The sequence below is a fragment of the Alosa pseudoharengus genome, unplaced genomic scaffold (assembly GCF_046254945.1).
Source record: "Alosa pseudoharengus isolate Yale_2024_CS ecotype anadromous, Long Island Sound unplaced genomic scaffold, YU_APseudo_1.1 YU_APseudo_1.1_scf_15, whole genome shotgun sequence".
Taxonomy (NCBI): domain Eukaryota; kingdom Metazoa; phylum Chordata; class Actinopteri; order Clupeiformes; family Clupeidae; genus Alosa; species Alosa pseudoharengus.
The window spans coordinates 14,112,166-14,133,024 of record NW_027468620.1 but is presented as its reverse complement, the minus strand read 5'-3'; the positions used below and the strand labels follow the sequence as shown (position 1 = coordinate 14,133,024).

At 47.6% G+C, this 20,859-nt stretch overlaps 1 protein-coding gene across 6 annotated transcripts in view; it reads left to right on the top strand.

Annotated features, from left to right (window-relative positions):
• birc6 (baculoviral IAP repeat containing 6) overlaps positions 1-20,859 on the top strand; it is a 139,108-nt gene that overhangs the window by 31,428 nt on the left and 86,821 nt on the right. The window contains exons 12-43 of one of the 6 annotated variants that reach the window (XM_076285656.1): positions 594-822; positions 1,246-1,406; positions 1,856-1,987; positions 2,489-2,620; positions 2,851-3,014; positions 3,831-3,964; positions 4,270-4,431; positions 4,662-4,793; positions 4,924-5,021; positions 5,355-5,502; positions 5,778-5,911; positions 6,678-6,824; positions 7,200-7,387; positions 7,940-8,269; positions 9,484-9,583; positions 9,963-10,177; positions 10,794-11,002; positions 11,473-11,819; positions 13,237-13,456; positions 14,053-14,189; positions 14,421-14,558; positions 14,887-15,014; positions 15,327-15,458; positions 15,783-16,007; positions 16,353-16,536; positions 16,928-17,164; positions 18,301-18,434; positions 18,678-18,831; positions 19,135-19,251; positions 19,685-19,839; positions 20,102-20,228; positions 20,717-20,827. In XM_076285656.1, coding sequence (XP_076141771.1) covers positions 594-822; positions 1,246-1,406; positions 1,856-1,987; positions 2,489-2,620; positions 2,851-3,014; positions 3,831-3,964; positions 4,270-4,431; positions 4,662-4,793; positions 4,924-5,021; positions 5,355-5,502; positions 5,778-5,911; positions 6,678-6,824; positions 7,200-7,387; positions 7,940-8,269; positions 9,484-9,583; positions 9,963-10,177; positions 10,794-11,002; positions 11,473-11,819; positions 13,237-13,456; positions 14,053-14,189; positions 14,421-14,558; positions 14,887-15,014; positions 15,327-15,458; positions 15,783-16,007; positions 16,353-16,536; positions 16,928-17,164; positions 18,301-18,434; positions 18,678-18,831; positions 19,135-19,251; positions 19,685-19,839; positions 20,102-20,228; positions 20,717-20,827 — 5,361 coding nt within the window. Of the gene's footprint in view, positions 1-593; positions 823-1,245; positions 1,407-1,855; positions 1,988-2,488; positions 2,621-2,850; positions 3,015-3,830; positions 3,965-4,269; positions 4,432-4,640; positions 4,794-4,923; positions 5,022-5,354; positions 5,503-5,777; positions 5,912-6,677; positions 6,825-7,199; positions 7,388-7,936; positions 8,270-9,483; positions 9,584-9,962; positions 10,178-10,793; positions 11,003-11,472; positions 11,820-13,236; positions 13,457-14,052; positions 14,190-14,420; positions 14,559-14,886; positions 15,015-15,326; positions 15,459-15,782; positions 16,008-16,352; positions 16,537-16,927; positions 17,165-18,300; positions 18,435-18,677; positions 18,832-19,134; positions 19,252-19,684; positions 19,840-20,101; positions 20,229-20,716; positions 20,828-20,859 lie in introns of all 6 variants that reach the window. The other 5 variants (XM_076285655.1, XM_076285653.1, XM_076285654.1 and 2 more) reach the window with 5 other exon arrangements.

Below are 20,859 nucleotides of genomic sequence, written 5' to 3'. Positions count from 1 at the left end.
AAGCTGTGCCTCAGTCTTTGAATGGACGAACTGTTGTTGTGTTTTAAGTGTGAAATCCATCCATTTTCCAGTCGTCATGCGTGACTGCCAATAGTCATGAATGTTTTCATTGTTGCTCATTGGAAATTCAGTTCCCTGAGGCCATGTTGCTTTCCTTGCACAATACTGACTTCAATGCCGTTTCATCATAGTGTTGACGTCTAAGGTCAATGCGCTGTCACACTTCTGTATCTTGGACCATGTGCATGACCTTGCTGAATGTAGGAGGAACCGAAAATGATTCTCAGAATATTGTTTCTCTTTGTACATGGGGTAATAGTGTGACACACTTGTACTTCACGTGCTAATTGTGTCTGTGTGTGTGTGTGTGTGTCTGTGTCTGTGTCTGTGTGTGTGTCTGTGTCTGTGTCTGTGTCTGTGTCTGTGTCTGTGTCTGTGTCTGTGTTTCTGTGCGTGTGTGTGTGTCTGTGTTTCTGTGCGTGTGTGTGTGTCTGTGTTTCTGTGCGTGTGTGTGTGTCTGTGTTTCTGTGTGTGTGTGTGTCTGTGTCTGTGTGTGTCTGTGTGTGTGTGTCTGTGTGTGTGTCTGCCCGCAGCGGGAGTTGACCTCCTGGTGGACCAAGTGCTGGGCGTGGAGATGCTGTCGTCGCTGGTGGAGCTGACGCGCTTCGAGACGCTGACGCCGCGCTTCTCGGCCACGGTGCCGCCCTGCTGGGTGGAGGTGCAGCAGGAGCAACAGCAGCGACGCCACCCTCAGCACCTGCACCAGCAGCACCACGGAGACGCCGCGCAACACACACGCACATGGAAGCTGCAGAGCGACAGGTACGCACGTGTAGTGTTGCTGTGTGCAGAGCAACAAACTCCATGTGTTGACATGTATGCATGAGTGTGCAGTTTGACTCCAGTGATTTCTCTACATATACTTTTTATATAATACATGTTGAGGCCATGTAATGCAATAGGCATGGTTTAGTATGTGAAGGAACCTGATACAATTTCAGTCTTGAAGCATTATAGCCAGTCTCTTTTGGCCTACTGCAGATTGTCTCTCTCTCTCTCTCACACACACACACCACACATATTTTTTGTTCTGACCAAAAACACACCCGTAAGCTAAAATAACAGTAGTCTTGTTTGAGGGGAAACAGTGGGAAGCAGATGAGGGCTTTGGCTGGAGGTTGGAGGTTCATTGTAAACTAATACTTTGTTTTCCCTGGACTGTGCTGTGGTTCCGTTTGTGTGCAGTTCCAGCTGGGACGAGCACGTGTTTGAGCTGGTGCTGCCCAAAGCGTGCATGGTGGGCCACGTGGACTTCAAGTTTGTGATGAACGCCAACATTACCAACATTCCACAGATCCAGGTCACCCTACTGAAGAACAAGGCCCCAGGATTAGGCAAGGTCAACGGTGAGGATACAGTTGATTTCTCTCTCTCTCTCTCTCTCTCTCCCCCTCTCTCTCTCTCTCTCTCTCTCTCTCTCTCTCTCTCTCTCTCTCTCTCTCTTTCTCTCTCTCTTTCTCTTTCTCTTTCTCTTTCTCTTTCTCTCTCTATTTCTTTCTCCCTCTCTGTCTTTCTTTCTCTCTCGCTCTCACTCTCTTGCTTTGTCTCTCTCTTTCTTTCTCTTTGTCTCTCTCTCTCTCTCTCTCTCTCTCTCTCTCTCTCTCTCTCTAGCACTAACACACACATATATATACACACACACACCCACGCACACTGAATGCACATTCTAATAGCTTTCTTGAGTATGCTCCATGGACCAGTAAGCCCAAAAACCCCATGATTGTTGAGGCAAACTGACAGCTGACCGGTTCTCCCCTTTGACAAACGCCTCTACTTCCATCCCCCCCATCTCCAGAGACAGCAGTGGACAGGCAGATCACGTTCCCCCTGTCTCAGGCCCTGCACACCAATGGCGAGAGGAATGGCCAGCCTCTCCTACATGACTTTGCAGAGGACATCCAGTTCATGGATATCGAGGAATCACCAGGTAACTTCACTGTCAAACTCGCTTGCATTTACACTGGGGATTCGAGTCCTTGTAAGGTTGCCAAAGGTTGCCTTCAAGGTTGTTTCTGTAAAGTGAAATCCTTCTCCCTGTGGGGTTCATGAAGTCCCAGCAAGGTGATGGGTTTCCTTTATCAACCCATTAAAACTAAAGATGCTGTAAAAGATATTAGGATCAGTGTTTTGGCATCATAAGCTTAGCTACTGCAAATGTCCACCCTCCACCATTTAAATGCACTTCCCAGCTAATGCAGGGACAACACCCTTCATATGGGCATTGTGAAAGGCGAAGACATTGTCCCTATAGACATTTAAGTAGTCCCTGTGAGAGGTGCCTGCTCTACGATTCAATCAATGTGACCTGGTTTCCAGTTGTCAACATTAATTGAGTCCTTGTGGAGTCCTTGTGTCCAGACATCATCTGAAGGTAATCTTATCTATTCCATGTCCTAATGGCATCTCGGTCTGACGTTTCTCCTCGTAGGTTCCAGGCTTTGTCCCTTTCTCGAGGACCATAAGGAGGACATCCTCTGCGGCCCTGTGTGGTTGGCCAGTGGCCTCGACCTCTCAGGCCATGCTGGGATGTTGAGCTTAACAAGTCCCAAGTTGGTCAAAGGTGAGCCTTGGTGTAGTAGGAGTAAAAGAAGCATTGCTTTGTCTGCAGTGCATGTAACTGTATGTAATACCACCAGCTTGCCCACAGAGTTTTGCTTTGACCACTTCAGGCTGTGTGTTATATGTAACCTTAACCTAAGCGCCTTGAGACAATTCTCAGGTGGTATGGCAATACATAAAGAGTGGAATAGAACCAAACCGCTTGTCTGTTTCTCTCGTGTCTCCTTGCAGGTATGGCAGGGGGAAAGTACCGCTCGTTCTTGGTCCACATCAAGGCGGTGAGCGACAAAGGCATGGAGGAGAACCCGCGGCCAGTGGTCCGGATGCCCTCCAAGCCCCAGAGCAGTAAAGCCCAGTCCCTGTCCTCCCTGCTGCAGCGGGCCCAGGCCTCCAAGGTACGGCCGTGGAGCTCACTGTCTGAGCATGCTCTGTTGTTAACTCATATCAGGACTCCTGGGCAGCCCTTAGCCCTCCATAAGCTGTTCAGGGTTCCTACACAGTATGGAAAACCTGGAAAAGTATGGAATTTGATTTTAGTAATTTCCAGGTCTGGATAAGTATGGAAAAAAGAAACAAGGGTATGGAGAAATATTTGTGTTTCCAGACTATTGCATTTGCAGTACTAATCACTTCACTCAGGTCATAATGAACCATTCCTACTATTGTGTAGCTTAACTGTCAGTCCCCAACTAAGATACAACTAAAAATGACCCAGCTAAATGGACGAATATTAAGTGTCATTTTTTAATTCACTTCAGTTGTCCATACCTTTTGTTTTCACCGAGTTATCCCAAACCAGAAGTGGCCGCAATGTCGAGAATATGGTCAGAAAAATCTACCGAGAAGTTTGGAAATTTGAGTATGGAAAAAGTATGGAATTTTGAAATGCAAAATGTGTAGGAACCCTGGCTGTTGTGCTGTTGGACTGTGCAGTAGTTTACCATCATTATGCAGGCTTGGTGTGAGAGGATTTTTGTAGTCCTCTGTAATCGCCAGATGGAAGTAATGAGTCGGTACTGGTTGAGTTTTATTCCCTGGTGAAGGCTTTTTGTTTTGCTAGCACCACCTAGTGGTTGCAGAGGGGAACTGCACTGTTATCCAATCAAAACAACATTAGCTGTGAGCACTCCCTTGCTACTGTGTAGCCCTCCTGATCTCCCTGTCTTTTTTTTTTCTCTCTCTCTCTTTTTTTCCCCTGGTTCTCTCATCAGGAAAAAGCCTCCACATCTAAAGTGGAGCCTCCACCAGCATCAAAGAAACCGGATAACCTGCGTGGCTGTGACCTCCTACAGGAAGTGTCAATCACAATCCGGAGGTTCAAAAAGACCTCCATACCCAAAGAAAGGTACCCACACAGCCCTCTACTTAAGTGCACCCAGTACTCTCTTCATGTTGACACCACAAACACAGGGTATTTTCAGGGTGTTATATCAATCAGTGCTGTCCTTTTCATACCTTTGATGGGACTACATTAATTTCCCGTTTAACCATTAACCGTGTTGTGTATAAACCGCAGGGCAGTTTTTTATGCTAAGTATAAAAAAAATTGGGGTGCGAGTTCTAAACAGACAGGTGTATGGACTGAGCCGAATTGTATTTGCAGTGCTTCATGGACACGTATGAATCTGTTGTTTGTCTCTGTTGCCATAGAATCCAGCGCTGTGCTATGCTGCAGTTCCCAGAATTCCATGAGAAGCTGCTCAATGGCCTGTGTAAGCGCTCGGAGGAGACGGCCAGTACTGAGCACGCTCAGAGTCTCATTCTGGATATCCTCTGCTGGCTGGCTGGGGTCTACTCTAACGGACCCTGCAGGTACGGATCTCTGTGTGTGTGTGTCAAAGTAAGTCCGTGTTTTGTATCAGTGAGTGCTTGCTTGTGTCATTCAGAGCATCCAATCACAGGAGTTGACGATTTAATAGAAATTATAGAAGCTATATATATATAAGTGTCCACATGTTGATGTTTATGTTCATTTGTGCGTGTAAATGCTCTGTGACTGACCTATTTTTCTGTCCACTAAGCCCTGACCTCTGTGTGTCCAGTCCCAGAGAGGGGAAGGAGGGCCTCCTCATCAAGACCAGGAAGCGGCTCATAGATATGGTCAGAGTCTGCTTCTTCCAGGCGGGCCGAAGCATAGCCCACAAATGCGCACGTTTTCTTGCACTTTGTATTAGGTAAGAGATTACAATACACAAAATCTCCCAATATACCAAATTAAGGCCATAATTTGTAAGCATATGAGTAAATATTGTTGATTTGTTTTTAAAACGTGAGGAATAACTGTTGTTTCTTCTGTTTTTGCAGTAATGGTAAAGGAGACCCTGGACAGCAGGGATTTGGTATGGCTCTGTTGAAGGCGCTGCTGGAGAATATGCCTTACTTACCCGCAGCAGCTACTGGTGGTATGTCATCTATACCATATCACTGTATTATTGTTCACTGTGTTGTCCTTGTTGTTTTACCCTACCGTGGACTTGAAAGAAACACAATTTCAATCCTCTATATATGTCTTGTGAGTGTGTGTGTGTGTATGTATATATAATCAGAATTGAAGAATTGATGATAATGTTGACTTTGACTTTGATTTGCAGTCAGTGTGTTATCAGGAGAAACATCTCAAATCAGCAGCGATGACCGCTGACAAAAAGGCAACATTTAGCATTTTGATCGTGGTCCTTACGCTAGTGTTTTGCTCCCTCTTCTCCTCTCTGTTCCATTCCCCCTGGCTCTCTCAGGTGCAGTGTTCTGGTATTTTGTGCTGCTGAACTATGTAAAGGACGAGGACCTGGCGGGCTGCAGCACGTCGTGCGCTTCCCTGCTCACGGCCGTCTCTCGGCAGCTGCAGGACCGGCTCACCCCCCTGGAGGCTCTGCTGCAGACCCGGTGAGTCTGGGAGCAGAGTCGGCACCACCATGAGGAGACTGAAGTGTTACACTGCACAAACACCAGGAGCACAGCCTCCAGATGCCTCCAGGCAAACAGATATTGAGACACGATAACTTTTGTTTTGTGTTCTAGAATAACATTGTTTTCTTCCGTGTTAGTTAGATAGTAATATTAATCCACTGCTCCACTACTGCACTTCTGTTAATGAGGAATTAGTGAAGGCCTGAGACTATTGGAATTTGTTTGTTTGTTTACTTATTGTTTTATTGCAGGTATGGGCTGTACAGCTCCCCCTTCGACCCTGTGCTCTTTGACCTGGAGGTGAGCGGCTCCTCCTGTAAGAATGCCTTCAACAGCAGCATTGGAGTCCAGTCTGATGAGATCGACCTCTCCGACATTCTCTCAGGTGAGATGCCCTCCACAGGCATCACTGCAGTGACCCTGCGTCTATTTAATCTTATTTATCAACTTCAGTTTGTAAGAGACCAAACCACATTAGTCTCAGATGAGAGAAGATGCCTTGTACCAGCTGTTGGCTAATTCCCATGTGTAGCCCCAGGGTAGATGGAACATAATACAGAATACAGTAGAGCCTTCATTTGCTCCTTTATCCGCATGCAGCTCTGTCCTCTCTCATTCCCATTGCAGCCTGGACAATAGAAGTACATGATTAACTGGATTAGATCTCTAGATTAGCTGTACACCTGGATAGCATTGTCAGATGTCTTCCAGAGAGAGAAAACAGATCAGGATCTCTTGTGCTTGTTTGAATTGAACTCATGTAACTAAAGCAGTGTTGTTAACTCTCTCCCTTTATCTCTCTCCCCTCCCTGTTTGGTTCAACTCTCTCTGTCGCTCCCGCTCCGTCTTTGTCTCTTGCTCTATCTGTGTATATTGCTCCCTGCCCCCCCACATTGTGTGTGTTTGTGTGTGCTTGTGTGTGCTTGTGTGTGTTTGTGTGTGTTTGTGTGTGTTTGTGTGTGTTTGTGTGTGCTTGTGTGTGCTTGTTTGTGTGTGTGTGTGTGTGTGTGTGTGTGTGTGTGTGTGTGTGTGTGTGTGTGTGTGTGTGTGTGTGTGTGTGTGTGTGTGTGTGTGTGTGTGTGTGTGTGTGTGTGTGTGTGTGTGTGTGTGTGTGTGTGTGTGTGTGTGTGTGTGTGTGTGTGTGTGTGTAGGGAACGGTAAGGTGAGCAACTGTGCGGCCGCAGAGGGCAGCTTCACGGCCCTGACCGGGCTCCTGGAGGTGGAGCCTCTGCACTTCACTTGCGTCTCCACGAGTGACGGTACCAGGGTGGAGAGGGACGACGCGAGTATGTTCACCGGTACATAGCCCTCTTTATTTATTACTACCACTCTCACATACCCACTCTTAATACTGAGCCACTCCATTAAATGAAATATGTGGTTTCACTTTATCATTAGAGTATTTGGCTAAAGCATTGCTGTTCTACATGGCTTTATGATCATAACCCAATCTGAAGTGTTATTGCTCAAGTAAAGAGTGCAGCACAGCACTCTAGGCCATGGTACCTCAAATGACAGTCTTGCTAGATTTAAAAACTTTACATGGATCAGTTAAATAGAAAATGTCAAAATGAACAGATTGCCTTGAAGCAAACTGGGGGCCTGTCCATACAGTCATGAAGTGTTGATTTCATGTTGACGGGTCGGGTCATTTTTGGTGTCCCACCCTGCAGTGAGCACGTTTGGGGTGACCCCCACAGTGGGCGGCCTGTCGGCGGGGTCGGTAGGCGAGGCGTCGACGGCGCTGAGCTCGGCGGCCCAAGTGGCGCTGCAGTCGCTGTCCCACGCCATGGTGTCGGCCGAGCAGCAGCTCCAGGTGCTGCAGGAGAAACAGCAGCAACTTCTCAAGCTACAGCAACAGGTCAGAGCAGCACGCATGAACAAATTACAAACACAAACACGGCCTTGTATGACTATAGGCCAATGCCTTGGTCACTCGCACACACACACTACACACACACTAATCAGCACATGTTTGAAGGGAACCAACTGCATATATAGCATGCGATTTGATATAATGTGTGTGTGTGTGTGTGTGTGTGTGTGTGTGTGTGTGTGTGTGTGTGTGTGTGTGTGTATGTATGTATGTGTATATATATATATATATATATATATATATATATATATATATATATATAACTGGTGCAATGAATCATTAAACATTTATGTTTTAATTACACACTGTCCCTTTCAAATAAAATAGAATTGAATACATAATCTGATTAAATCATTATTGGTTCACATTGTTGGTTTCATAGAGATTACTTTAAAAAGGTTCAGTACTTTTGTATTTTTTTTGTTCATTTGCTGTTAACAATACATGTTCTGAAGAGTGAATGAGTGTAATAATGCATATTAATTTGCACACCGTTCTAACGTTGTGAAGTTTGATCTCCTCTCCTGTGCTCAGCAGAAAGCCAAGCTGGAGGCCAAGCTGCACCAGACCACCTCGGCAGCGGCGGCCGCGTCCGGCGTGGGGCCCATCCACAACTCCGTGCCTTCCAATCCCTCCGGCTCGGCCTCGGCCTCCAGCGCGCCGGGCTTCTTCATCCACCCCTCCGATGTCATCCCGCCCACGCCAAAGACCACGCCGCTCTTCATGACGCCCCCCCTGACGCCGCCCAATGAGGCCGTGTCGGCGGCTATCAGCGTGGAGCTGGCCCAGCTCTTCCCCGGCTCCATCATGGACCCGCCCGCCGTCAACCTCGCCGCGCACAACAAGAACTCCCAGAAGGCCAAGCCGGTCAGTTCCACGCGCTGGCTCCTCATGTAGAGGCACAGAGAGAACGCTTCTGAGCTTCTGTTTTTGCTGCATGTTGTGGAAATCTGTTGTAAACAAGGGCCGTTCACACCAAGAAAATAACGATAGCCTTAACCATAACGATAAAAGCGTCCACTCTGACCAACGATGAGCAAAGTCTCTCCTTGTGTTAATGAACGCAATGGCTAAAATGTGATTGGTTCTGAATAGCTGTTAGCTTTTTATCGTTCTCAAAATCGCTCTGAAAGTGATCCCCAACAATATCGATCTTCATGTCGTTATCGTTATAGTTTATGTGTGAACGTCGTCGTTCATATTAACAAGAACAATATTTTTTTATAGTTATCATTATAGTTTTTGGTGTGAACGGCCCTTTACTGACAGTTATGGACAGTTTGTTGTTAGAACATAATTGTCAAGTTGGTACTTGTCTTTCTTTTACCTTACTTTTTAATCTCTTTCAATAGAGTACCGAAGTCTGACGTAGCGTTTCCATGAAGGCAGAATCACTGGATCTGAACAAACTTTCGAAGTGGCTTAAATAGCATTGAATGTAGACATGTGGCATCATTTCTAGCTAATAAATTGTTTTAAATGTAGGCCATAGCCATTTAAACATGCTTTACCTGCTAGGCAGCAGCTTACCCACATAACAGGATTCCCTGGCAGGTGTAATATAAATTCCAGTGGATATTTCACGTCTTCTCAATGACTGGTAGCTGTTTAGAGTGACGTTTTTTGCTTAAAAAATAAAGCCAAAATACGTCCGTGAATTTAAGGATTTTAACCGCATGCTGTGAAGTTAGGTGCAAATCTCTTTTACGGAGGAAACCCATGCTAAAATAAAACTCTAGTCACAAATTTGATCCTGTTGGTATGAATATATGTTGTAGTATGTGATTCCTACAGTGTAAAAACGTATACTAACATCTTAGAAGCGTTGTAAAATTATTGAAATAGATTAAGAAAGCCATCGCTAATGGTGATTTCAATGGTTAGATTGATTTGTCTTGATCCAGTGAAATTGCTGCCTTGGCAACGCTACATCATGGCTTCGGTACACTATAGTTCACAGGTTGTTTTGCAAATCTATGCGGTACAATGAGAATCCTGCTAAAATGTCTGTGCATGTTTATGCTCATGATCACGGCGAATGTGAGTGTGAGTTCACGATGTTGGTCTTTGCTTGTCTGCAGCATCCTATGGGCAGTGGGCTGGCGTTAGCCATCTCTCAGGCCTCCCACTTTCTGCAGCCTCCCCCTCACCAGTCCATCATCATAGAGCGCATGCACTCAGGTGAGGCACGCACCGGCACACAGACACACCGGCACACCGGCACACAGACACACCGGCAAACAGACACACCGGCACAGCTTGTTTGTTTTGCCTGTGTTAACACACATAACATTTTATTGTTCTAGTAAAGCAGTGTTTATGACTGCATGGAAATCAATATGATTCAGAGGATGTTAGTTAAAAAGATTCAGCGTTGAACATTTCTTAAATACTGTAATAGTGTACATGCTAGGATTTGTAGCTGTTGGAGCTAGACGCCCTGCATTCAATAAAATCGTATTGCAGTGAAGCCCACATTTTTTTTTTTTAGCTGTTCAGCTGTTATGATGGGCGGTCAGCAGTACGAAGCATGGTTCTCACTATCTCATGCTTTGTTCAGGTGCGCGGAGGTTTGTGACGTTAGACTTCGGGCGGCCGGTGCTCCTGACGGACGCACTGATCCCCACCTGCGGCGACCTGGCTTCGCTGTCCATCGACATCTGGACACTGGGCGAGGAGGTGGATGGCCGGCGGCTGGTGGTGGCTACTGACATCAGCACACACTCCCTCATCCTGCACGACCTGCTGCCCCCGCCTGTCTGCCGCTTCATGAAGGTGAGGAGGAGAAGATGATGATGATGATGATGATGATGATGGGACTGTTGGCTATATATCTTTAGTCTGGATATTATCATACTTATTTTCTGGTTCCTTATTTTAGTGTTAAGGGTCATTCACAGCAAGGGCAATAACTATAACGATAACTGATAGTGACCCCAACAATATTGTTCTTAATCTCGTTATAGTTAATGTGATGATTATGTTACGATACTTTTTGCCGTTGTAGTTATCGCTCTTGGTGTAAACGGCCCTTTTAGACTCTATTTAGTTCCGTATTCACAATTTAAGTGAAATCACATAATGTCATTAGTATAAAGTAGTGGCAGAGATCTGTGTCTGTTCCTTTGAAAAAACATTCTGTTTGAGTGGTTACACTGAAGACAGCTTGACGCCGAAACGCGTTTGTAGTCAAGGGCATGGTGCAATAAATCCTTTTAAAAGTATAATACACAAGAGAGTGCGCTTTCCTCCACCTCAAGACTGAAAGTTTTAAACCCCCACCTAAAATACTTTCTGAAGTGTTTGAGTGAGCGCTGAAAATCAAAGTCAAACATGGATCAGCATGTGTCATTTCTCACAATTCACACTTATCTTTGTTTTCTTCCTGTAGATCACTGTGATTGGCCGCTATGGCAGCACCAATGCAAGGGCCAAGATCCCACTGGGCTTTTATTACGGCCACACCTACATCCTGCCGTGGGAGAGCGAGCTGAAACTGATGCACGACCCCCTGCGGGGCGAGAGTGAGGCGGCCAGTCAGCCCGACGTGGACCAGCACCTGGCCATGATGGTGGCCCTGCAGGAGGACATCCAGTGCAGGTCAGTCAGACTCCACCGGAGACATCAACACTGTGGCCCAAAGCAAATCACCACCAGCAGGATTAGAATGAAAATATCTCAATTAAATCAATCCTATTTATGTGACTTTTGTCACACAATATGTATGTGTAACTGCCAAAAACAAAAGCTCACCGAAAAAAAAGAAGGTTCACTGGCCTGTTCTTCTTCTTTAGTGAGTTTTTTTTTTTGTCAGTTTGCAAACGGAGTGCATTACCAACACCATCTGCTGGACTGAGGTGTAATGGCAAGTGTACCCTTTAGCCTCGTTCTAGCTGCGGGTGAATAAGGCGAATTGGACACCATTTTACTTGTCAGCTGGTAACTTATGATCATCCAATCATGGATCTGGTTTTGTGGTTGCCCAACTCCAAAAGTTGCACCATGCATCATCACCCTCAGGACTGTGAAGTCTCAAGTCTGAGCTCTCCTTGCACCTCACCCCTCTACAGGTACAACCTGGCCTGCCACCGCCTGGAGACCCTGCTGCAGAGCATCGACCTGCCGCCGCTCAACAGCGCCAACAACGCCCAGTACTTCCTGCGCAAGCCCGACAAGGCGGTGGAGGAGGACCAGCGCGTCTTCTCCGCCTACCAGGACTGCGTGCAGCTCCAGCTGCAGCTCAACCTGGCGCACCACGCCGTGCAGCGGCTGCGCGTCTCGCTCGGCGCCGGCCGCAAGGTGCTGCCCGACGCCTGCGACACCCGCGAGCTCGTCCACGGCTCGTCCACCGAGCAGCTGCGCACGGTCATCCGCTACCTGCTGGACACACTCCTCAGCCTGCTGCACACCTCCAACGGTGAGCTGGTCACCATCTCGTCCCTTCGATTGGAATACGCCCGTGTTTGTCTAGAGGTTAAATTATAGAGGTCATAGCTGAATTTAGAGGATTTGTATGAGAATATGGCCACATGGTGGAAAGCAGACCATCTTTTATTGCACACCTCAGTTGGTGAGATGCACATATATTTCACGTTTTTAAAGACCGTGAGTTCCATTCATCTGCTAATTAAAACACATTTTGATGAAGATTCCCACTCCTCACCATGAGAGGGCAGAGAACACAGTGAGTGAGTTCAGTGGGTTCATGCAGCAAGTCTTAAGTCTCAAGAAATCCTGGTCGGCAATGCCAACCATCACCCCCTGAGATGCTCTATTCTATAGGGCAGTCATTTCTTTCTTTGGAACAGACAACCTTGGAGATTTGGATGCATAGGACACATTCATCCCTTGGAAATGGCTGCTTTCCATTTTCTATTTTCCCCTCTCTAATCTAATCTCTAGCCTTCTAGTGTCCCGTTCCTCCTACTTTGCTCCCAGATTTTATTACTTCACTTGTGTAGGTCACTGAGGGTGAACTGCAACTATAGGTTTGCACTATATTCTTTAGTGATTTACACAACACTTCATGCACGCACACACAGAGAGTGATTGCTCCAGAAGTGTTGGTGCGTACAGTGATGATGAGTCCTCTTTCTCCTGAACGAGAATAATGCATTATCCTCCAGCAGCCACAGCTTGACAGGCCCTTTATCCCAGAGCCGCTTTTGTAGTGGCACAGTGAATTATGAAGGTGTCAGTGTGTGTGTGTGTGTGTGTGTGTGTGTGTGTGTGTTCATTTAGTCTATTATGTGCCCCCCCGGCCCTCCTTTTGGCTCCTGGCCCCTCTCCAGTGCCCCGTCATTGTCACTCGTGACCTTATTGATGGCCCAGATATTGTGGGATTAATTAGCGCTGCCCCTACAAAGCGAGGTGGAGCGTGTAATGACTTGATTCTGTTAACCGGAGAGAACTCGCACTCGTCTTCCTCTTGTCCTCTCTCTACCTCTCTGTGTCCCGCGGTGTCTTGTCCTCTCTCATCCGCTCGCTTTCTTGTCCTCCTCTTCACCACCCAGTGCTTGTTTAGTTTGCTCCCCTCCCTTACTCTCATCTTTCACCGCTGTTCCTGCCCCCCCCCTCCCCCTCTTATTTGATCTCATATTGCACAATACCTCTCTCCCTTCCTCCTAACATTTTCTCTCGTTACACAGTATGATGATGACATGTTAGAATAGACGGTTAATTCAGACTGATAAATGGCTTTTACAGAACTTGTTGGTCATTGCAGCCATTGGTTGGCTTTGATGTGAGATGTGATGTATGATGGCTTGATCTGCTCTCTCTCTCCCTCCCCCCCCTCTCCCTCCCTCCTCCTCTTTCCTCTTCGCCTCTCGCAGGACACTCGGTTCCCTCGGTTCTGCAGAGCACGTTCCACGCGCAGGCGTGCGAGGAGCTGTTCAAGCACCTGTGCATCAGCGGCACGCCCAAGATCCGTCTGCACACGGGGCTGCTGCTGGTGCAGCTCTGTGGGGGGGAGCGCTGGTGGGGCCAGTTCCTCTCCAACGTGCTCCAGGAGCTCTACAACTCGGAGCAGCTGCTCATCTTCCCCCAGGACAGGTAACTCACACACACATCAACACATCAACACACACACACACACACATCAACACACACACACACATCCACACACACAAAACACACACACACAAAACACACACACACAAAACACACACACACAAAACACACATACACACATCCACACACACACACATCCACACACACACACATCCACACACATCCACACACACACACACATCCACACACACACAAAACACTCACACACACACTCACACACACATACAAATAAACACACACATCAACACATACACATATCAACACACACATACAAATAAACACACACACCCACTCACACACACACATACAAATAAACACACACATCAGTACACACATCAGTACACACATCAGTACACACATCAGTACACACACACACACACACACACACACATACATATATCAACACACACATACAAATAAACACACACACCCACTCACGCACAGTGTGCTCAACTCACTCGTACAGAAATGGTCCCTTGCCCTCAGAGAAGTTCACATACTCACACACACCTGCCCCCTACCTCAGCACCATAAGCCCCCCATTGACTGCAGCTCTCTGGCTCCTTCTCTCCTGGCAGGGTGTTCATGCTCCTGTCCTGTATCGGCCAAAGATCTCTGAGCAACAGCGGCGTCCTGGAGGGGCTCCTCAACCTGCTGGACTCGCTGCTCTCCCCCCTGCAGCAGTCCTCAGGCCACCAGCCCCGACGCACAGAAGGTGGGACCCCGTGCGCCACACACACACACACACACACACACACACACACACACACACACACTTCCTACACATTGGGTTCATATGAATAAAGAAACACATTCACATGATGAGACATTTGTGAAGAAACATAGGGAGGACTTGATTAAAAACGTCCACGGAGTGTCTTTGCACTCAGCACAAGCTGTTTGTCTGACTGTGTTGCGTGCGTGTGTGTGTGTGTTTCTGAAACAGGTGTGCTGGATATCCCCATGATCAGCTGGGTGGTGATGCTGGTGTCCAGGCTGCTGGACTACGTGGCCAGCGTTGAGGATGAGGCCAGCGCCTCCAAGAAGCAGCTGGGAGGGAAGGACCGGGAGAGGTCCTTCACAGGTCAGGACGGGCCTGGTCAGGGCTGCGGAGCTTCTTTTTTTCTGCACATTTATCCATTCTCTGTCTTTTGACAAATAAGCACATTACTGGGATGGTTCCAGGCTGCTTTCTTTGCCTTTTATTGGTAGATGCCAGTCTCTTTGTAAACCTCTGAATGTGAAGGATAGGATTTAATAGGCCCATATTTGTTGCTTATTACAGAAACAATAGATAGTCTGACAAATTCACTTGTTGATGTTATGACAGATACAGAAAGACACTTTTACCCACTGGAATAGCACTTTATAATGACCCCCCCCCTCTCTGTATCATCTGTTATTTCTCATAGGAAACCAGTGGAGCTTCATCAACAACAGCCTACAGTCCCAGAACATGAGCCGATCAACCAAAGGCAACAGCAGCTTAGACCGCCTGTACTCCCGCAAGGTCCGCAAACAGCTGGTCCACACCAAACAGGTAAATGTGTCTCATCTCCAGGATCCTCCCCACTTTGCCCTTTGGCACTAAATGTATTTCTAAATGTATCTTTGTTCTCTAAAAGTATCCCCAGTACTCTCTTATTGCTCGTCCCTTCGAATGAGAATGGATAATCCAGAGATTGGTTTGTGTGGGTGTGTGTGTGAGAATCTTAACTACGACGGAGAAATGAATGAGGGCATCTCCTGGCGTTGGGGTCACTAAGACTGATTGGGGGGGTGTGGTGGACGGCCCTTGCCAGTCGGGGGTTCCCGCCGTTGCGGCACATTAATCATGCCCTTTTCATTGCAGCAGTTAAATTTGTTGAAAGCCAAACAGAAAGCTTTGATGGAGCAAATCGAGAAGGAGAAGATCCAGAGCAACAAAAGCTCCTCGTACAAGCTCCTGGTCGAGCACGCCAAGCTCAAGCAAGCCACGTCTAAGGTGAGAGAGGAGCTCCATACGAAAGGGAAGCTTCTGGCTGGCTCCCATACAACTATTCTGTTTTTTTTTTATTGTTATTTTGTTTTGTTTGTTTTGTTTATGGTCTTTCTTCTTAACCTCCTTTTATTGTTTTCCCCTGTGCCCAATCTTCCTGTTTTCTATCCCATTAATACCATTGCTGTCTTATGGTCTATATCCTGATCCTAATTGCTCCTATCGTCCAATTTTCTTACCCACTGCTCCTCAATTGTCATACTCATTTCACAATTTTTTTTTTAATCTCCTCTCCTCCCTAAACTGCCCTCTGTTCTGTTCCCCCTGCAGCACTTTAAGGATCTGATCCGGTTGCGCCGGACGGCCGAGTGGCCGCGCTCTTCTCTGGACACGGAGGCGGCGGCGGCAGCAGCGTCCAAGGAGGCTCCCGAGGTGGAGCTGCTGCCCTTCACGCTGGCGCACGAGCGCTGCATCTCCGTGGTGCAGAAGCTGGCCCTCTTCCTGCTCTCCATGGACTTTACATGCCACGCCGACCTGCTGCTGTTCGTCTGCAAGGCACGGGGCCGCACTCACACTCGCATCCGCATTCGCACTCGCTCTCGCACTCACACACATATACTCACTCTCACTCTCACTCACTCTCACTCTCACTCACTCACTCTCACTCTCACTCTCACTCGCACTCGCACTCGCACTCGCACTCGCACTCGCACTCACACACATACATTCACACTCACACTCACTCGCACAATAAACCACACATACTCTCTACACATCCTCTCAGTCATTTACTCCTGAAGCATTTCAGGCTCCTTAGACAGGTGCATGGCAGACTGTTGGGGGCAACAAAAAAGTCACCGGCATTCTTCTAATCCTCCTTTTTCTTCCTTTTTTCTCCAGGTGTTGGCGAGGATAGCGAACGCCACGCGGCCCACCATCCACCTGTGTGAGGTGGTGTCGGAGCAGCAACTGGAGAGGCTGCTGCTGCTGCTGGTGGGCACGGACTTCAACCGTGGGGACATCTCCTGGGGCGGCGCCTGGGCCCAGTACTCCCTCACTTGCATGCTGCAGGACATCCTAGCAGGTACTGGATGAAAATAAATCTATATTTCTGTTGCAGTTGTAAGGAGCGCTTTAGTCTAGGGCAAGGTTTAATCCATGTACGGGAAAGTGGCTGAAAATGTATAAGAATGTATTAGAAATGTATAGGAAGAATAAGCATGGAGCTTTATTGCAGAACTTTTTCAAAGCGTAGTATGAGGGGAAAAACTCATGGTCAACTTACCAGTAGCCTTAAAAGATTATATCAACATGCTGGTACCAAAACTATCTGTGCAGCAGAAGCAATCCCTTTTGCGGAAATAGGTTCTTTCTACGGCTTCTGTCGCGTCTTTATCCGAGCCACCGTCTCGGGTTGAACGGACTTTGCCTTAGTGTTTGTGTGTGTTTAAAGCGGCGCTGTTGTCCCCGTGCAGGAGAGCTGCTGTCCCCCGCGTCCCTGGAGGGCATGGACGACGGGGCGGCCATGGGGGAGGAGGCGGGCGCGGCGGCAGCGTGTGGCGGAGCCGCTGCGGCATGCGCGGGAGCCTCGGCCGAGCCCGAGGAGGCCCTGGCCCAGCCCTCGCCCCTCCCCCTGGTGGAGAGCATCGATGAGGCCCTGGCACCCGATATCATCGCAGGTACTCCCGGGAGCTCGTCCTCGGTTTTCCAAAGTGCGTTGGTAGGCCCGTCCGTAACCACCTTTCCTCTCACCCCCCCTTGCCCCTCCCTCCCTGCCTCCCTCCCTTCGCCCTTCCCGTTTATACACATGCTGTTCGATAATAACGGTGCTTTTGTTTCATGTTTTTTTTCCACTGATATTAATTTATTGTTTCTTTCTCTTATAGAGCTGCATGTATTTAATTCCTCTTTTCTTTTTAGTAATGTCATACAGCTACTAAAGTGAATTGTGTGCAGTATGAGTGGTTTTGTGTTCTGGCAACATTTTGTGATGCCACATTTTGCGGACATTCAGTAACTCAAAGTCCTAATAGAAAACTGTTTGTCTACATTATATGGAAGAGGAACTCTAACAGGATATTGACAGCAGTGATGTCCAGAAATTATATTTTTAAATATGCCCTCTATTTGCAGGGGTTGTTGGAACCATTTCTTGCGATGTAATACGAATGCTATTACATCTTAAGGCTGTTTTATGCTTTTGCGTCGAATCGAAGGCGTCACCCTGCAGAGCCCTGTGCTTCACCATGTACCTCCTCCAAGCTCTCTGCCGCCACGCACCTTCAAAAGATTGTAACCTTGTGTCGAGGAGACGCAGACTGCAAGGACATTGAATGGTCCACTCCCCTTGAGTGTTGATGGCCGGCTGCTTCAAGCAGCCTATTGTGGGGAGTAGCAACATGCTAGTTCACTGACATAAGCTTTGCAAACAAACCATTCTGACAGTCATCCATTTTGGTGGTGAGCGACACAGACCCAGGAGACTCAGAACTTCACGGCAGCGTTGAGGCAACGTCAGTTTGCCAATCGTTGGCCAGTTGTTGCGTGAAGTCGATGCAGCAGCATAAAACAGCCTTTAGCCTAAGCTCAATTTTAGGTTAATCATGGTATCCAACAGCACAGCAGTTTTATTTGTTCATTTCATTCACCAATTCATTTAATGAATGAATTTGTGAACGTGTGTGCGAACGAAAAGAGTCATTGTTAGAGATCCTCTTCCTGTGGTTGTGGACTTGTTTGATATTTCGGCCTTAAAATTGCCTAGTGACTTCCTAAAGAGTGCCCCTGTGAGCTTGCTGCTTTTAGTGTGCTTGCTTGGCAATATTAAAGCTGTTTTCATTATCCAAAGGTGCTCCACCTCTGTCATCTTTGGAAAAAGATAAAGACATAGACTTTGACTTGCTACAAGACCTCATGGATGTTGATATTGATCCTTTAGATATTGATTTGGAAAAAGACCCCCTCGCCGCCAAAGTTTTTAAGGTAAGACTTCACTGTCGCAATTCTTCAGGACACACAAACACTAACATACTTATTGTTGGTTAGATTCGTAGTGTATCTATCAATCCAAATTTCATAGAAACATTTTGATTTTCACATTAAAAATGATGAATAATCTCCCCTATGCACTCCCTTCATCATTGTTCTACTCCGCTCCTCCCGGTAATAGAGGGCCTTACCATTGTTTTGTTGTCTTGTTTTTTTGTTTCATCCTCTCTTTCACAGCCAATTGGCAGCACCTGGTATGATTACTGGGGCGCTGACTATGGCACCTATAACTATAACGCCTATGTAGGGGGCGCAGGCATACCTGTGTCCAAGCCTCCGGCTCCTGCTGAGAAGCCCGGGGCCCAAAGCCTGTCAGTGTCTGTCTCACAAGGTAAGGCATCACAAAGCCCATAGCCCTCTTTCTTTTTGGATGCCACGTAGATCCATATTTCAGTAGATTTGAGTCTCTGATCCTGATGGTGCCTGTCTAACCTAGAAGGGCATCTGAATTTTGAGGCAGAATGTGTTCCAGTTGCATTTAAAACACTGCAGTAGATGCCCAGGTAGTTAACTGAGTTCTGTGTTCCAGATGTGATCCCCATATCAGCTGTAGCACATGAATGGGACTATTTTGAGCATTTCTAAGACGATCTTGTTGTGCTCCCTCATGTAAACCCCCCCCCTCCCCCCACAGCTCTAGATGCGCGTCTAGAGGTGGGTCTGGAGCAGCAGGCGGAGCTCATGCTGAAGATGATGGCCACTCTGGAGGCCGACTCCATCCTGCAGGCCCTCACCTCCACCTCCCCCACCGGTACCCTCCTCACTCGCCACACACACACACACTCACAAAAAACACACACTCACAGGGAGGCTACACCAGGCCCGGAACTGAAGCGCTCTGTTTGCGACGTGTAAAAATTGTTTTAGAAGAATGGTCTATTTTTGTTTTAGAAGAATGGTCTATTTTTATTTATTTTTTTAAACATACGTGCCGCTATCATGTGTGGTGTAGCCAGTTCCATAGATCATAGAGGAAGCTAATTGTTGTAGCAGACGCAACGCGAACGGAACGTTTTTAGTGACGTGTGTTGTAGCCACCCTGTCACACAAACAAACACAACAACTTATTAGCATATCCTTCCCTCCTATCTAGCGTTCCTTCTGCACTTTTATTCTGTCTGGTACACATTTAACGTCTTTCAGGCTCCATAAATCGTTCTTTGGTGTGTCCATCTTTCCTGCAGTGGTCCAGTCCTCAAATGGGACGGACGACTCCTTGCTGCGGGGGCTGCACAGCTCCCCACCTGGCAGCAGTCTTATGGTGCAGCCTTCCTCCATCCCCATGCTGAGTGCCTGCTTCAACAAGCTCTTCTCCATGCTGCAGGTGCACCATGTCCAGGTAGGCCGAGTCATAAAGAACCAGAAAGGACCGTAGTTGTGAAGATTGAAAGCCACACGGTGTTCATCTAACAAAAATAATGACTGTCTGTCTGTCTTGCTGTCTCTCTCTCTCCCTCTCCCTCCCTCCCCCTTTCCCCCCCTCTCCCTCCTCTCTCTCCCCCTCTCTCTCTCTGTCTCTCTCTCTCTCTTACTTTCTCTCTCTCTCTCTCTCTCTCTCTCCCTCTCTCCATCTCCCTTCACTCTTTCTTGTCTCCCCTCAGCTGGAATCTCTGCTGCAGCTCTGGCTGACCCTGAGCCTAAACTCATGTCCAGGCGCCGCAGACGACAACGGCTCAGACATCTTCCTGTTCAACGCCAGCCGGGTGCCCACCATTCCACTCAACCAAGGTCAGAGTCGCGCTCCGTGCCCAGCATGGCCCGGCCATCTGCTGCCGCGGCTGGACACGACACAAGCTGACCCGTCCCTCCACTCTTAAACAGCCACTAATTACCCTCCTCCGTTCTGTGTTGTCCCACCTCCATTAGCCACTGATTTCTGAGCTTAATCTTCTGCTCTCTTGCAGTGTTGGCGCGCGGTATGTTTCACTTTAGAGTGTCGATATATCTTTGACTTTTACATACACTGTTTTATCACTCTGAGTGTGGTTTGTGTATACTCACTGTGTGGTGATAACACATTGGCATCCTATTGAGTATGCTCCAAGTATGCATCCTATTGAGTATGCTCCAAGTATGCAATGTGTTTGGTTGTCAGCTGTTTCACCATGAATGTGTCCTGCTTGTGTGTACTTGCAGTGCGTAATACACAAACGTCACTGCGAAACGTGCTACGTATGATGTATTGACTGTGTGTATGTGTTTGGACCCCCCCACAGCCTCCATTAGTAGTTTCCTCACAGTACTGGCGTGGTATCCCAACACCTCCCTGAGGACCTGGTGTCTGGTGCTGCACAGCCTCACGCTCATGACCAACATGCCCCCCAGTGGTGAGTCCCAGCAGCCACACCATACCGTTATT